We start from the raw sequence: 17,163 nt of genomic DNA, 5'->3' as shown, positions 1-17,163 counted from the left end.
TCCCTTACATATGCAAACTATCCACCCCAGGGCTGGTGCAGCTCTCACACCCATAATTATCAAACTCTAAAAGCCTGCCCCATGGCCACATGAGGCTTTGGGGGGACACACAGACATAAATCATAACAGCTAGGATCACAGACATGTGCCACCAACCCTCATGTCTGCCTTCCTTGTGATTTTGTATTAAGTTTATTCAGGTGCTTAAAAATATCAAGTAAAGCAACTTCGTGAAGTCAATAAATTCTTCTGAACTCTGCAATGTAAAGACAATTGACATTTTTTTAAAAATTCCTCTTTTCTCTCCTAAACCTCCAAAAAACAAAATGAAACAAAAAAGGACCTTTTTGTTTGTTACATCCTGATAATGGAGATTTTTTTGTCGCATACAGTTAAAACACGTGGAACCATAGCAGACTGGAATTTTTTTTAACACAATTGAGGTTGAACACAAGGCCTACCACTTAGCTACATCCTGACTGTCCCTCCCTTTGAGACAATGTCTCATTAAGCTGCATAGCTCTCTTGCCTCAGCCTCCTAAGTAGCTGGAACTATAGTCAAGAACCACCATGCCCAGATCTGGGTTTTCTTATAAACATCTTTAAAGCAGAATTCACATCTACAGATGAATGTACAGAGAAGAGTTCCCATTTAAGCAGCTCATAGGCTTACATGTATCTCAGTTCTGTATTCAGAACTCAGAGAACAGACAAGATGTAGAGCCTTCCCTCCTCCCTGTCACACAGCTTTCTGCCAACACAAACCCTCATGTTTGCAGAGTATGCAGAATCCAGAAAGTCTTACCTGTTTTGCACTATTAGTTACTGCTAGAAATACTTCATCTCAAGTAGTTCAGGTTACCCTTGTTAGTACAGCATAGTTAACACTCTTCTAAGCGCTGCCTCCAGGTGCTCTAACTAGTGCTATCACCCCATACTGTCCCTAACATCTGTAGATTCCTCATACTGCAGGCAATGTCATTGTGTAAGAGGGCTTGTGGCTTCATCTTCGGATAGCATTATTCCAGAGCAACTCTTTTTATTTTTCCTTTGTTTCATTCAATCCTAAACATGTTCTCATTCATGGGCAGGTTGGTAGAAGGCAATTGTGGAAGACAGCTTTATTTATTAGTGACTTTAAGTTAGCTTCAGTACAGTAGTTGTAAATATTTTGCAAACAGTTCCATAAAGAAGTGTATTCAAAGTGTGATTCTAAGGACTTTTGGAGATAAGCAGTTATTACTTTTTATTTCTAAATTTTTAAAGCTTCAAGTATGTACAAATTCAAACTATAATGGTGCTGCATATTCCATTAATGCTTGTAATATCTATTAGGGTGCGGGTCATAAAAAGCGCTATATGGTTGATATTGTGTTGAGGACAGACAGAATAAAACTGGGAGTCACAAGGTAGAACATCTCACTGAAGGAAGTTAAATGCCAACACATTGCTTTTCACAAGAAGTTCAGGAGAGGAATTTGTGTGCAGAAGCACTAAGTTTTACAGATTTTTCCAGTTTAGTTTCCTTGTAGTGAGCTTGTGTGCTAAAAAATATTTCCTATCAGCAGGTAAGTTGCACAAATCTTCCAAACATCTCAGATGCTGGCTTTCTCAGCTCTGATGTCTTTATTTGGTACCTGCAGCAATGGAGTCTAAGAATACAGATGGTTTCTATCTTATTTTATTGGAATTCTCTCAAGGGCTATGTTTAAGGTTTTTGTCAGAACATGACACCAATACATCAGCATTGCAAATTTTGTGGGATTTAGGTTTGTTTTTTTTCCCTAGATAATAACCCATCAGATCCACTAGTCTTATTTTTTCTGCATCATTATACATATTTCTTCACCACCAGATTCTCTGAATGTTTACACAGTGACACTCCTTAAATTCTGGGTGCACAGTTTTTTAAAATATTCCACTCTCCCTTTTTTTTTCCTTGTTATATTCCAGCTCCTTCATTACCAACAAGCCAATAAGACATTTAGATTTTACACTATTCAGATCACTCTCTCTCCCTCTCTGCCTCCCTCCCTCTCTCCAACGTCTTCACAATGAGCTACATCCCCAGTGCATTTTTTTATTTTGAGACAGGGGCTTTCTGAGTTGCTAAGTTGCCCAGGCTGAGCTTGTACTTGGAATCCTGCTGCCTCTGTTTTGTTTTTAATCACTGAAAACCTTAAAAACTATCATTGTCCATTGTTCTGTTTCGTTTGCTCTTTAAAATGGTTTTAACTTTTGCCTTATGTTAGGGACTTCTCAGATTTCTTGAGACTTTGGAGGGGGGAGGGTCTGTAAGGTTAAACAATTTTTGTGATAATACTAAGAGTCTTTTTTAAGTGAATTTCAGAAGCTACATGATTCGTGATATCACAACAGATTACAAAGAAGTTATGAAAATTTCACTGTTATTAAGCCAGATGTCAGGGGATTTGGGGAAAAAGTAAAACAATACCATTCTCACTAAGAGTTTTTTATTCTTGAAAACTACAGTTAGTTTTCATGAAAATATCATTTACGTTAACATGTAAGGTATTTATTGTTATTTTAAAATATAACAACTTTTGTTTTAATTTCTAAAATAATAAATATTAATAGATATAACCCACAAAATCTCTCTGAGGTTCAATAATTTTTAAGAATATAAAGGGATCCTGAGATCAAAAACTTTAAGAATCACTCTCAGGGAACTGGGGATTTAGCTCAACGGCACAGCGCCTGCCTGGCAAGTGTGAGGTCGTGAGTTCAATTCCCAGTACCAGAAAACAAAACAACAACAACAAAAAAACAAATAAAAAGATGGAATTTTTTTTTTTAAAAAAAAGAATCACTCTCAGAAGAGGCAGTTTACCTGTGTTGCTATTTTCTATTAAAGCTATCATAATTTTCCTGTCACGATCTTTTTCATTTGATAACTTTCCCATGCAAATAATATATTTAGGCAGACAAAAAACGTGTACAGGACAAATAAATACAAACTTGAAATAATTTTCACTATATTTCCTAATAAGTGACTTATATTTTTGAATACTGTACATCATGTGACTCTCTAAAATATACTGAACTAATTAATTAAAAGCATATTTAATTTTAAATTATTATTCATAGTAGAAGAATAATATGTATATATACAGAGTACTTAAGAAGATTATAGACCTTTTGACTACAACAAACAAATTTTCAAAGAAAACAATACTATCTTTTTTTCAATTTATCAAACATTTTCCACATTTTTATTAGTCCGTATTAGTTATATGGATTAATGGCTGTCCTTTGGGTAGATTTGTACATACTTTAATCCCCTCTCCATGCTCCCTTGCCCTACTCTCCCCTGTAGTTACACATTTGGGGTGGTTTCAGTGCATGTAACGTGATCATTCATCCCCACTATTGTCCACCCTTATTCTCTTTCCCCCTTCCCCCATCCCCATCCTACAATAGGCTCCTGTCTATTTTATTATCATCTTTTTTAGATTCTACACATTAAGAATAACATGTGATATTTGATTCTGAGTCTTATTTTGCTCATGTTGAACTCCAGATCCATGCTTTTTTATGCAAATAACAAATTTTCCTTCTTTTTATGGCTGAATAATACTCCACTGTGCATATATACCATATTTTCTTTATCCATGTGTTATGGCTTATGTTTAGATGTCCCCTCAAAGCCTCATGCAGTCTTAGGTGGGCCTTTTTAAGAGGTGGCTAAATCTAGTGTGTGTGATGCTAAAATTGATTCATAGTGCAATGCTAAGATCAATCCTAGAATTAAGGGTGCAAGAGCTACCCACCCAAAATAGCCTGGATGAAATATAACTGATAAAAAGACCTGTGCCTTTTCCTTGTTGCTCAGCTACCTGCTGCCCACCATTAACTGTTTCTCCTCTATCATACCTGTCTGCCATGTGCCACTCTGTCTTGGGGCCAGCCAATTATAGACTGAAACCTCTACAAACTGTGAGCTAAATAAACTTTTCCTCCCGTAACTTGTAGGTGTTGGGTATTTTGTCTCAGCAAGGAGAAAATAACTAAGACACCATCATCTGCTCTGAATGTGCTGGAATAAACATGAGTATGCAGATATTACTATAGTATGCTGACTCTAATTCCTTCAGGTATATACTGTATTTCCCCCAAAATAAGACCCAATCCTATATTAATTTTTGCTCTAAAAGGTACATTAGGGCTTATTTTCAGGGCATAGCATATTTTTTCATGTACAAGTAGCTTATATATACTCATTTACTCATGTACAAACATCTACGTTTACTCATGTACAAACATTTGTTCAACTACAGTCATGTCATATTCTTCTGGAACATCATCATAACTTCCAAATTCTGAATTCCAGCCCAAATGTCTTGCAATTTTATTTCCTGTAGAACCATTGGCCCCAGTCTCTCCAGCGATAGAGCTCTCCTTAAATGGGCACTTCTTCTCCATGTAGCCTGTGCATGGTGCATTGGCAACACAGCTGTCATTGATTTTATCCCATGAATTCTTCACCCAAGTCACTACTACTTGTAGGCTAAAATTTACAGCTTCCATTAAATCAAGCGTTAACTGAAGATTTACGAGGTAGGAGCAGTAACAAAAATGATGCCAGGGGCTGGGGATTTAGCTCAGCGGCAAAAGTGCCTGCCTGGCAAGCGCAAGGTCGTGAGTTCGGTTCCCGGTACCGGAGAAAAACAAAAACAAAACAAAACAAAAAAATGATGCCACTTAAGAATGATGGTCCTACCAGGTGTGGTGATGCACACCTGTAATTCCAGCACTCAGGAGGCTGAGGCAGGAGGATTGTTGTGAGTTTGAGGCCAGCCTGGGCTACAAAGTGAGCTCAAGGCCAGCCTGAACTGCATAGTGAGACCCTGTCTCAAAAGACAAAAAACAAACAAAAACAAAAAAGAATGATGCTCCCCACAAGAGACCAAAAAAATCACAGGTACCAAAATTCAGAAAACTTTTCTTTATTTCACATGACTGCATTAAGTATGTCCATTACAACACATGATGTATTGGATTATGAAGATTTGTATTAAACACAAGATTTGTCTGCTCATGATCAAGTGTTCGTGTTACTCATGCATTGTGTCTGGACTCTGGATTGGTCATTTGGCAATGTCCAGGATTCACCCACTACATAGGAATTTACCTCTCATCCAAAGGTGCCCACTTGGGTATTTACAAATACTTAATTATAATTAATATTATTTATTTTAAGTATAAATGTCAATAGTGTTATTTATTTATATTTAATTATATATTAATATTACTTTATAATTCAATACATCTACCATTTGTTGCAACACATGTACTAAATACATCCATATGGCTGACAATCTTAACTAGAGCTTCTTTGGGGGGTAGGGTTTATATTATGGGCATCCTGAAAAATCATGCTAGGGCTTATTTTCCAGTTAGACCTTATTTTCAGGGAAATGTGGTCCCAAAGAATGGTATGTGTAGGTCAAATGGTAGCTCTATTTTTAGTTCTCTGAGGAGCCTCCATACTGATTTCTGTATTAATTTACATTCCCACCAGAAGTTCCCCTGCCCCATCCTCACCAGCATTTATTGTATTTTTTGGCTTCCTCTAAGTGTCTTCTGTAATGCTGGCTTAGTGGTTGTGAATTTCTTTAGCTTATGCTTATATTAGGAAGTTTTTATTTCTTCTTCAGTTTGGAAGGATAGCTTTGGTGGACCTAGTAATCTAGATCAGTAGGTATTTTCCTTTAGGGCTTCAGTACATCATTCTGTGCTGTCCTAGCCTTCAGCATTTCTGCATAGAAGTCTGATGTTATTCTGATGGGTTTCCTTCTAAGTGACTTGGAATTTCTCCTTTGCTGCTTTCAATATTATTTCATTGTTTCATTCTCTTGCCATTTATCTTGGTCACTTTCTTGCTGGGACAAAAACCTGACACCCAAAATTAAAAGGGGTAAGGTTTAAGCTCACTGTTGTAGAGGTTTCAATCTATGGTTGGCAGACTCCAAGGCAGGGTGGCATGGCAGAAGCACATAGCAGAGGAGGAAGAGTTCATGGCACAGCAGGCAGGAAGCAACAAAACCTGCCTTCCTTCTGTCTCTTTATATTTTATCGAGGTCACAAATGTATTAGTTGATGTCACCCACACCAAGAGTGGGGCTTCGTCTTCAGTAAATCCATTCAGCCACACCCAGAAACATGGTAATCCAATCAGTGGACCAACACATAGTCCTGCTGCCTCTGAGAAGCCTCATTTACGAGTGTATGGAGAAGCACATTTCTGTTTGTGCCTATTTGGGGTTCTAAATGCCTCCTTTACCTGGACATCTATATATTTCCCAGGATTTAGGAAGTTTTCTGTTATTACTTCATTAAAAAGATTTTCTCTGAGCTGGGTATGTTGGAGCATGCCTGTAATCCCAGAAGTCAGGAGGCTGAGGCAGGATAGCCATGAGTTCAAGGCCAGCCTGGGCTATATAGTGAGTTAAAGGCCAGCCTGGACTGCATAGCAAGACCCTGTCTCAAAAAAAATTTTTTCTCTCCCATTAGCCTGAACCTTGGTGCTCTCTTCTATACCAAAAATTCCTCAAATTTCATCTTATAACCATGTTCTGGGGTTCTTGCGTGTTTTGTTCATAATTTGGGGGGTCTGTTTCCACGTCTGCATATAATAATTCCTCAACTTTATCTTCAGGCCCTGAAACTCTGTTTTTTGCTTGGTCCTGTTTATTGATGAAGCTTTCTACTGAGGTTTTAATTTGACTTATAGTACTTTTCATTTCCAGAATTTATTTGGTTCTTCTTCAGAATCTCTTTGCTGAATTGCTCCTTCGTGTCCTGCATTGTCTTCCTTAATTCATTTAGCTGTTTATTTATATCATTTGTAAATTTATGAATCATCTTCTCAATTGGTCTTTTGAGTTCTTTGGCATTTTATCCACTTCTATATCTTTGCATTCAGTTACTGAATGTATTTCAGAGAATTATGAAAATTTGGAGGAGTTGGGCTTTTTCACACTGCTTGTGTTTCTATATTGAGATTTATGCATTTGTTGGGGTGAATATCTCCACTGCTTCTATTTGAGGGTCATCTTGGTGTCCAGCCTTCTTCTGAGGACTTGATTCTCAGAGAGGAGAAAGTGAACTATAGTAGTGTCAACAGTACAAAGACAAACAAGATTGTCAATCTTTACCAGATGGTAAAGATTACAAAAGCAACAACTATACCATTGTTAGCAACAAAAAAGTAATTGGCAATAACAACATAAATAAACAGCAAAAAGTTATTCAAAGTTCATAGTGATGATGATGACTATGATGATGGAAAAAGATTTTTAAAATAAAGATGAAAAAGAGAGAAAAGTGATGTTTTAAAAATCCAATAAAAGAATTTAAAAAATGAATAGAATTAGGTAAAAGTAACAGAAAAAAGAGGAGAAAGAAAAGGAAAAAATAAAAAGAGGTGTGAGTTTAAAACTTTCCTACATGTTGAGGTGTTTAAAGGGGGGAGTTTCCAGGCCTGTAGTATTAGAACCCATCAGATATGGGGTGGGGATAGTGAGCTACACCTGGAGCCTGTTACATTTCCACATAGCACTGATTGGTGCTAGGTATTGCCCCACCTTTCTCACTGGGGTGGGCGGTCAGTGAATTGTGTCATCTACCTCAAGCCTGTATTTACCTCATGGGCTATTAGTATTTTTTGTGCCCATTTGTGCATCATGAGCCACTGTTATCTCTGACTAGCTTTGCAATCTGTGAGTTTATGAGGTCCCCCACTTGCTCCAGCGGCTCCTCTGTCCGTTTACCCAGGGACATGACAAAGGTACAGGGAGAACATAGTACTGGTCATGTTGGTGATGGGAGAAAACAAGCACATCACTGAGTTCTGTGCTGGAAGTAGGCAGCAGGGGGAAGTAAGCAGTCCACTGGATTCAGTCTCAGCACACACACAAGTGGCCTAGCTCCCTTACCCCAGAGGGTGAGACCAATGTGGTCTCCACGACCTGAGCTTGCTGCTGTTTAAACTTCTGAAGGGGTCTGTGACTAGCTTCCTCCTCTCCACAACTGTCTTTTGTGACAGCCGTACTCCCAGTTACTGCAGTAGGGTGACCCTAGAGGCCCTGAAATGGTTGTTCTGTAACTTCTGATTCCCAGGGTAGCTCAGTCTTAAACAATAAACCTCTCCTCAAAGTGGCTTCTGATTGTATCACTCCTATATGGCACTGCACTGGATTTCTTCTCCAAAGCTAGTCTGCCATGTGGAGTCACTTTGACAGCTAAACTTAACACTCCATTTGAAGCTTACAATAAAGTGGGCTTTCCTGGGGCTACCGCTGCCTGTTCATTTTTTATCATGGGGGCTGCCAGCCCTTTCTGTGCTTGCCCTGTTCTTGTGGAGCCCAGTCCCCTGCCCGGAAGCCAGTTAATGCTCCACACTGCTTCTGCTTTTCTCTGCATTGTCTTCTGCTGCTCCATGATCTTTAACTTTCATGTTGACTTTTTCTTGGGCCCAAGAGCTCTTCTCTTTCTCCTTGTTAAATCATCATTTTCCAGTGTCTCAGTTCCATGTCCCACAGAAGTTATAATTTGCTGCTGGCTTCTGCGCCACCATTTTAACCTTCAGTATTGTCCTTTCTTAAGAATATTCTTAAATAAACCACATGACATTTTTGAAAAATTAAGCATTTAGTAAGAGGGTAGTTTGGGAGATATTTAATTATTAAATGTGAAACTTTCAACACAATGGTTCTTATTTGAAGTACTATATAATAAAAATATTTTTGATAAATGGTTTTTACAAGATACTAAAGGCCTAGAGTGTCAACTGATCAATGGAATTATTCCCATTGTTATTTGTTTTTAGAAGGAAACATTATTCTTATTTCTATAAGCAAGTCATTATAAAAATCCCAAAAGATTTTAGATATCTATTAACATCAAAAGCCAAGAATAAAGGCACAAATCAAGTCACAACTGAGAAAAATGAACAAAATTATTTTTAGTAGAGACAAGTGGTGATGGTGGTGGTGATCAAAGCAGATTGTCTACTTTGTAAAATAGTGTGAAAAACAGGAGCAAGTTAGATCAAAGGGACAATTACATTTTTAAATCCATATGCACAAAGATGATAATTGTTAGTAAATATATTGCAGTAATCATTTACAGGCAAAATTTTACTGGAATGGATGAAAGGCAAAGGCCAATAGAAGCGTGTGGCTGGTGTCATACATAAAACTTTAAGCTCAAAATCCGTAAGGGCTGAAATCCGGAAGTTTATCAACTGTGCCAAACAGTATTCACATATAATTTCAACTGCCGTAACCTTGTGAATGGCTTTAAAATGGTTGTAAGTAAAAACTTCACAGCCATAAATCTCTCACGGCACACCTGGAACCCATTCCCCTGTGGCCATTGATAGTGAGCTGGGCTTGAGAGAGCCATAAAAGGCAGAATAGGATTTAATGGTAAAAATGTGTACTACAAATGGGGGCTGGGGATTTAGCTCAGCGACACACCGCCTGCCTGGGCAAGCACAAGGTGGTGAGTTCGATTCCTGGTACCAGGGTGAAAAAAAAGGGTACAAATGATATTTGATGCCACTCGTTTTTAAGGAAAGCACAGGATGGACTTAGGTGAACCCTGATGATGTTAGAGTTTGAAGAGGTGAAAGAAGGGCAGGGACACTTCAAAGAATAGCAACCTACTTGAGAAAGAGAAAAAACCAGGGTAGAGTATTGTTCTCAGTGGGTAAAAAAGCGTAAAGCTTCAGACATGTACTTTCTTGGGAAGTGGCCACAGTGGACTGTGTTGGAAATTTGTGTTAATAACTAATCATAAGAAACTGTAGTTTAAAATGATATGCATGTTATGAGCCCTTGAAAGTCAGGATATGATTGCTGTTTTCTGAGCAGGGCTCTCTGGTCTACTAAAAGTAGTAAAGGAGCAAGATCTTGTTGCCCTAGACATAATGGACCAGAGGAGGACCTGAGACAGGGATACCTGTCAATAGGCTACACAGTGGGTGATGAGGGGGCTCAACCAGAAGAAGAGGAACAGACATAGGAATGAAATGGAGACACATTTTAAAGGCAGTACCGATGGGATTTAATGAGATTTAACCAGTTGAAAAGAATTGATGATTGCAGAGCTTTAAAGCTAGAAGACAGAAATAATGGTGGCATATTGTGTAGAAAAGAATTGGGGCGTTGGGGAGTGTACAGTGGTGGAGTGCTTGCCTAGCATGTGTAAGGCCCTGGGTTTGGTCCTGGGAGTGGGAGGAAAAAGAAGAAGGAAAAGAAGGAGGAGGAGGAGAAAGAAGAAGAGTGAAGGAAGAAGAAAGGGAGGGAAGGGAGAGGGAAGAAAGCGGAGAGGAAAGGATGAAGAGGATAAGGACAGAAGGGAGAGGAAGGGACAGAGAAAGAAGGGAGGAAGGGAGGAAGGGAAAGAAGGGAAGGAATTTGGGCAGGGGACTCAGCTAGGAGATGGGCAGTGAATCCCAGCAGATGATCATCCTGGAAGCAGTGGGAAGTATGAAGTGGATGGACAACCAAGTCTAATCAGCATGGTTTGTGGTAGATGGGAGCCATGAGGAGCGTGTGAGTTCCCCAAGAAGAGCAACGGAAAGACCTGCACCCAGGTGCTGAAGACATTTCAGGCAAGGTTGCTAACTCTTACTTAGTAGGAGGAAGAGTTACAGAACCTGAACTGTATATTGAGACCCTGTCTTAAAAAGACAAAAAAGAAAGAAAGAAAGAAATGGTTAAAGTGGCAAATTTTATGTTACATATTTTTATCACACACACACACACACACACACACACACACACTAAGCAAAATAAAGCACTGCCATGTGCTAGATAAAATAGACTGGAATGTCATCAGAAATAACTTCTAAAATTATATTTTATATGTCCAAAATAAAATGCCTAGTCACCATCCAGCTTGAAATCTAGAACATTACTAGCAGTATTGAGCTCCCTCTTCTCTCCCCCTGATGACAGCCCTCTCCCTTCCCTACCAGGTGGAACTGCCAATTCTGGATTTGTATTTATCATCCCTTTCTCTTTACTACAATACTAAATGTGGGTGCATTTGTGTGTTTGATCCCAAGCAGAAATGACTCCTCATGTGGTGGCTGTCGCATACTCACTGAGAGTTGTGCTATTGTCTCAATAGTTGCAGCTTTCATCATGATGTAGTGTACCTCATTATTCCTGATATGATTTGCCTTGAAGTCACTCTTATCTAGTATTAATGTGTCCACATCTTTTTGTTATTTGGTTATATAGAGATATTTTAGCCGGGCATGTTGGCGCATGCCTGTAATCCCAGCTCAGGAGGCTGAAACAGGAGGATTGTTGCAAGTTCGAGATCAGCCTGGGCTACAAATGAGCTCAAGGCCAGCCTGAACTGCATAATGAGACCCATCTCAAAAAAAAAAAAAAAAGAGAGAGAAATTTTACCTTCAATATTTTGTGCCTTTGCTTTTTCATATGTGACTATACATGAATTTTTAAAAACACAATTTCTGTATTCTAACTGGCACATTTAGAACCATTTCTTCTTTGCCTCTTTCTTTTTTTCTTTTTCCAGTATGAAGGATTAAACCCAAGGAGTGCCAAACTACATCACCAGCTCTCCACCCACTCTGCCTTTTATAAAAACTTGAGAAAGAGTCTCATTAAATTGACCAGGTTGGGTTCAAACTTGCAATCTTCCTGCCTCAGTCTCTTGAATAGCTGGGGTTACAAGTATGTGCTAGCCTAAAACCATTTCTTTTAATATGATCAATGTGTGTGGATTAGTTTCTATTACATTATTTTCTATTACATTATTTTCCCACTTTTCCTATACTTCTTTCCCTTCATTTCTTGCCTTATTTTAGGTTGATCAAGGGTTTTTTTTCAGGGTGTATATGTGTGTGTGTTTTAGTTTCATTTTTCTTCTCTACAGGTTTGGTAATTATATTACTTTTATAATATCCTGTAAAATTCAATTTTGCATAAAATTTATGCATATGTGGCTTTTTATAAAATCTAAAATGAAGCATTATCTTTAGCCTTCTCTTCTTAGGATTTCCTAAGGAGGCAGTTCTTGTTATAAATCTAAACTTACATCTAGCCTATAGCTGCACACTTTTGGGGGGCTATTTTTCCCTAAAAGAGGCAGCAATGGAGACAACTCTTGTTGCTTTTTCTACCTGAAGGCAGATGTTTACAGCCTATGTTTTGCATACCAACAATGTGGTCCTTTGGAAGGTCTCAAGTTTAGCCTGGAAGAGGACGGAACCCTTTAGTTCAGTCATTTACGTCTTGGAGGCCACCCCTCAGTGTCTTCCCTCCTTGGCTGGCCATTCATCTCCAAGTTTCAAGTTCTTGCCGTCTGCATTTGTCCCCATCTCAGCTCTAATTTTGCAATTTGCTCACCACTCAGGATTCTTCCTCACTTTATTCGGCACTTGAAGATTTCTCTCATTTCACTGCAAGCTCAGGAACAGAACTTGAAAGATATGCTTACTGAGATTTGTCTGGTGTGTAGGTGCCATATTGTCAGCAGCCTATCCCTTTCTCTAGTAAAAACAAACAAAATAATTTAATTCGTTGTTTCTTTGTGCATGAAATCATATACCATCCACAGATTTTTGTAATTTGTTTCAATGTCCTGGGACGTTTTTTGTGAAAATGGTTTCTCTCTCTCTCTCTCTCTCTCTCTCTCTCTCTCTCTCTCTCTTTCTCTCTCTCTCTCCCCCTTACAAGTAGAATGTATCAAAACATGCAAGTATAAAGACAGCTGACCAGCAAATGACTGTTTACAAATTATTTTTATTTGGAAATAAACCGATGTCAAGCCACAGAGGATTCACAGGGAAAATTTTGCTACAACTCCTATCCAGCTAATAAGAGTTAAAGCAACTTGGGAAGATGTTCATAATGTACTGTTGAGTAAATGGGCTGTTGTGTGTAACCTCACTTGCCATTTATACATATATTGAAAAGAGTTGGAAGTAGACAGCCACTATTTGGAGGTGATAACACTAGAGAATTCTTTTACTTCTATTGATCTCTACTTTTTGATGCCCTGTACGTTTTTTTTTATGTAAAAGACAAAAAAAAAAAAACATTTACAACAAAGAACATCTGTGTTGTAGGGTAGTGGTGTCCCCAAAAATGAAAGTGTCAGAGGTTGGGGACATCCTGTTCAGGGCTGCTGTCATCTTCTGATTCAAAGAGTCCTATTTTATTTTATTTTTTTTCTCCTGCGCACAGGTCAAGCAATCAGTGCCTATGATGGATAGGCAAGTATGCATCCCCCCAGAGCTGCCGGAATTGCTGAAGCAGTTCACCAAAGCCGCCATCCGGACGCAGCCCCAGGACCTCATCCAGTGGGGTGCAGAGTACGTGCCCCTCTCCCACCTCCAGCGCCCTCGGAGGCTACGCTGTGGACCAGAAGTCGGAGCTGAGTGACATAATCTTTGTGATTTTTTTTTCAGTTCTCTTGTTGCTTAGTGCTTTAAAATCCATACAAACTAAGGATGGGATGCCCTCCCTTAAGCAAGCCAAACTGAGCAACAGGATGTCAGGGCAACAGACCAAGTGTCCAGGGAAAAGAGCAAGAGTTAAATTACCGTGACACCCCAGCACATGCCCACCCACCGCATCCCTGCATCTGTCCACGCGTCTCAGTGGAAAGAGGGCCTTGCGAATCTGGGCGGCAATTTCACTTACCTTTCCCTGGTTTAAATTTGGACCTTGTTCTCCCGTCTCACCGCTAGATGGCAGCCGTGCACCTGGGGGAGGTCGGCCCCAGATCACCGGTGGGAGGGCAAGAACTCTCCAGGCTGGCACCCTCCTTAGTGAAACACCTACCTCCAAGGCTGTGAAACCCACCTTAACCCTGACCAAAGACACTTTGTATCTTGTCTTTGGTGAAATTATCTTTTTAAGTGTTTCTTTGAATGGATCTGCTCCCTGAACAAAAAGATGCTCACAGTCACATGGGATTCTGGAGGTAGAGGCAGAGAGGACCTAAGGGGCCAGGCGTGGCTGCAGGCAGCGTGCCTGGAGCATAAGCCCTGAGAGGCTGCTCAGTGATGGAGCTGGCACAGTAGCTGCCGGCCTGCACAGAAGCAGATGTACCCAGAAAGTCTCTCAGCTATGAAATTGCTTCTTAGACAAACTCGCTGCTAGACAGTGGGCAGCTGGGGTTGTAGGCTGAAGGTGGGAGCTAACTAGGCCTGCTGGACCTTTCTGGGGCTGCTCTTACTGCTGGGTGATTATCACCTTAGTGGTGCCGCAGAAGGATAGAGAGGAAAGGAAAAAGGGGAGCCTGAGGGTTGGGAATGAACAGCGTCCTTAGGCTGACCAGGGTGCATTGAGCCGATGGGGCAGAGTGCTCTGACACCTTTGAGAAATCACAGAATGCCACCATCTGAGGGTGCCCCACGGAGTCTCAGGCCAGTGCTCAGGTGCTCCTGGGCTGGGCAAGAGGCAGCTTCCAGAAGGGAAGGAAAGGAAGCCAGTGTCAGTGATGTCATAAAAAACAGGCCTAAGTGCATCTGGTTGGCCTAGTTATGAACCCTGTTCGATTTTTCCATTCTAAATTTTACATGTTTCCTCTAAGATTAGCCTTTAGTATCAAAAGACTAATTTCTTTTGGTATAATCAGGCAGGGTGTTTGTTTTATACTACACAATAGTTCAGGATTCCATTTTATTGTTCTTATGCTATTGTACAATAGGAAGAAGAATGACATTTCTTGATATCATCTTTGACATTTATAGGAGAAAGCATTCCACTGTTGTAGCCTTGTTTGCTCCTATATTGCTTGATGTGTTATAAATTTTTTAGGCATCTGTGAAAAATCAGTTTGTACTGTAACTCCAGTGAAAAAGAGCATGACCCGAGAGCACTCTCCATCCTAGTCTGACACGAAAAGCACTTACCAGATCATCTTCTGTGACTTACAAACTTGTAGCATTTTGAAAGATAAAACTTCACAAAGTTTTTCCAAGACAAAATATGTATTTAATTCATCACAAGGGAGAATTTTCCCACATAGGCGCTGTCAGTGAAGAAGCACCCACCACGTGCCAGCAGGGCTTATACCTAGTAGACGTGTGAGAACACAAATTTGCTATAGTTATAACCATGAAATTGTTTGCTTGCAAATGAAACTCAATATCCCAGAGGACTGAATCCATGTAGTTTCATTTCCATGTTTAACCAGTTCCACTAAAAAGTCCAGAGATGTTTGGAGAGTACTGCGTGTCACTCTCCACCTAGAGAGTCACCTCTGCAGCATGAGCTGCTGTGGTGTAGATGTTCCCCAAGTTTTGTTGCAAAGCCTGAGGTCCTTATGGCCCTGCAGTGGTCCCTGTCCCTACACCTGCCCCAAAACTGATCTATCCAGAGCTTTCTCATATTGTTAAAGGTGTGCTTTAACAATCAAGGTCCCCAAGAGGGACAGGAAGGTACTGTTTCAGTTCACCTAGCTTTAGCTGCAGTTGCCCTGTGTCTTAGAAGTATCAAATGGTTAGCTCCATTGAGTGGCTTAACCCTAAAATATTCTTTTGTAAAAGTCCCTCTGGGCCGGGGATATAGCTTATTGGGGCCGGGGATATAGCTCAGTGGCACAAGTGCCTTCCTGTGGCAAGTGCAAGGTCATGAGTTTGATTCCCAGTACCGGAAAACAAAACAAAACAAAACAAAAGTCCCTCTGTATTCTCTCGGTACTCTCTGGATCTGGAGAAAATGATGCAGGGAATGGTAGAAGTCTGTGACTCCAGGATAGCTGGTGTCAAGACTTCAGACGGAGAACAGACCCTGCCACACAGCACTGGCAACCCACATGTCAGTGGCTTGCACCCTTCCTGGCTGCAGATGGCCCCTTTCCACCCATACCAATCGTGACACAGGCCTCAGTCTGCTCTCCATATGGCCGCCAGACAGAATGCACACCACAAAGCAGTGAGGAGCAGGCATCACTTACTACAACTTTGAAGGACAAAAGAGAAAGATTTTGCTTCATCTGCACCACAAAGTCTTTTCAAACTGCTTGGCCTCCTGGGCATCTGCTAGTGCCCTGGCAGCCTGCATTTTCCTCCTTATTGGAGCCCACCCCTCACTCCCTCCAGCCAGAAGCCCTGCCTCCCTCTGGGACTCTTCATGCTCTCCTCTGTCTGAGGCGAGTCACTTCAGTTCCCTTGCAGCTTCTCTTCTCCACCCACTGCCTGATACCAAACACATACATACATATGTATACATTCTATATATACACTAGGAGTTATATGTCTCCCCATGTGTGTATATTTAAAACATTTCCGAGGGAGGGCTGGGGAAAAATGATCTGACCTACTGTGCCCCAGGAAACTGCATGCCAAACTTTGGTTGATTATTCTGCACTTTGGAGAAGAAAAAAATATTTTTGTTTCCTATGTATTCACCATGCTGTAAGGAGAAAGTAACACATCAGGTTTTCCCCACATGCAATTGAACTATAAACATGGTGTCTTTATACATGTTCCTTCTTCTACTCCCTTCCTTCAAAGAAGGGGAAGGAGCTCCTAAGGCACCACAGGTCACCAGAGTATGGGACACTCCCCCACCCCGCTGGCTCTTATTCCTGCAGGTACTTTGAGGCTATAGCTCGGGGAGAGATTCCTCCAGTGAGAGAGCGATCTGAGCGAGTCATCGCGTCCAACTGGACAGAACTGACACCTGAGCTGTTAAAGATCCTGCATTCTCGGGTGAGGTCCTCAGAGCCACACAGAGGGGCATGTGGGGCGGTGTTGACATGGGTACAGACAAAGGCCATTTATCCCCTGCCAGTCAGCTGGCCACTGAACACTACCTAAGGGTCACTCCACCTTGGACTGAAAGGAAGTCTTCCCTTAGAATAGGCTGGAGGGTGAGCTGTCTTGGGGTCCCTGCCGGTCTCCCCGAAGCTGGCAGAATGTCAGAGGCTCAGTGCACTGCTAACCCTCTCTTTCCTGAAAAGTATAGGACAGCAGTCTCTCAACAATGTCTCTCTCATGGGCCAAGACCATGATACGTGACCCATCTGTTTGGACAGGGGCAGGTTGCAGTTCCCTGTCATCCTGTGTACAGCAGTAGCCTTGCTTTTAGGGAAATCCTTGACTCTCCACAGGTACACTATCCTGGGACTTGCCCAGAGAAC

General features: G+C 40.8%; 1 protein-coding gene across 1 annotated transcript in view; it reads left to right on the top strand.

Annotated features, from left to right (window-relative positions):
• Positions 1 to 17,163, top strand: part of Ropn1 (rhophilin associated tail protein 1) — a 36,382-nt gene that overhangs the window by 10,401 nt on the left and 8,818 nt on the right. The window contains exons 2-3 of the mRNA XM_013515030.1: positions 13,254 to 13,381; positions 16,615 to 16,732. Of these exons, the coding sequence (XP_013370484.1) occupies positions 13,272 to 13,381; positions 16,615 to 16,732 (228 nt within the window). The 5' untranslated portion in view covers positions 13,254 to 13,271. The remainder of the gene's footprint in view (positions 1 to 13,253; positions 13,382 to 16,614; positions 16,733 to 17,163) is intronic.

Source organism: Chinchilla lanigera, unplaced genomic scaffold (genome assembly GCF_000276665.1).
Source record: "Chinchilla lanigera isolate Chin_1 unplaced genomic scaffold, ChiLan1.0 scaffold00026, whole genome shotgun sequence".
In the NCBI taxonomy this organism is placed as follows: domain Eukaryota; kingdom Metazoa; phylum Chordata; class Mammalia; order Rodentia; family Chinchillidae; genus Chinchilla; species Chinchilla lanigera.
This window is presented reverse-complemented; position numbering and strand designations above follow the sequence as displayed.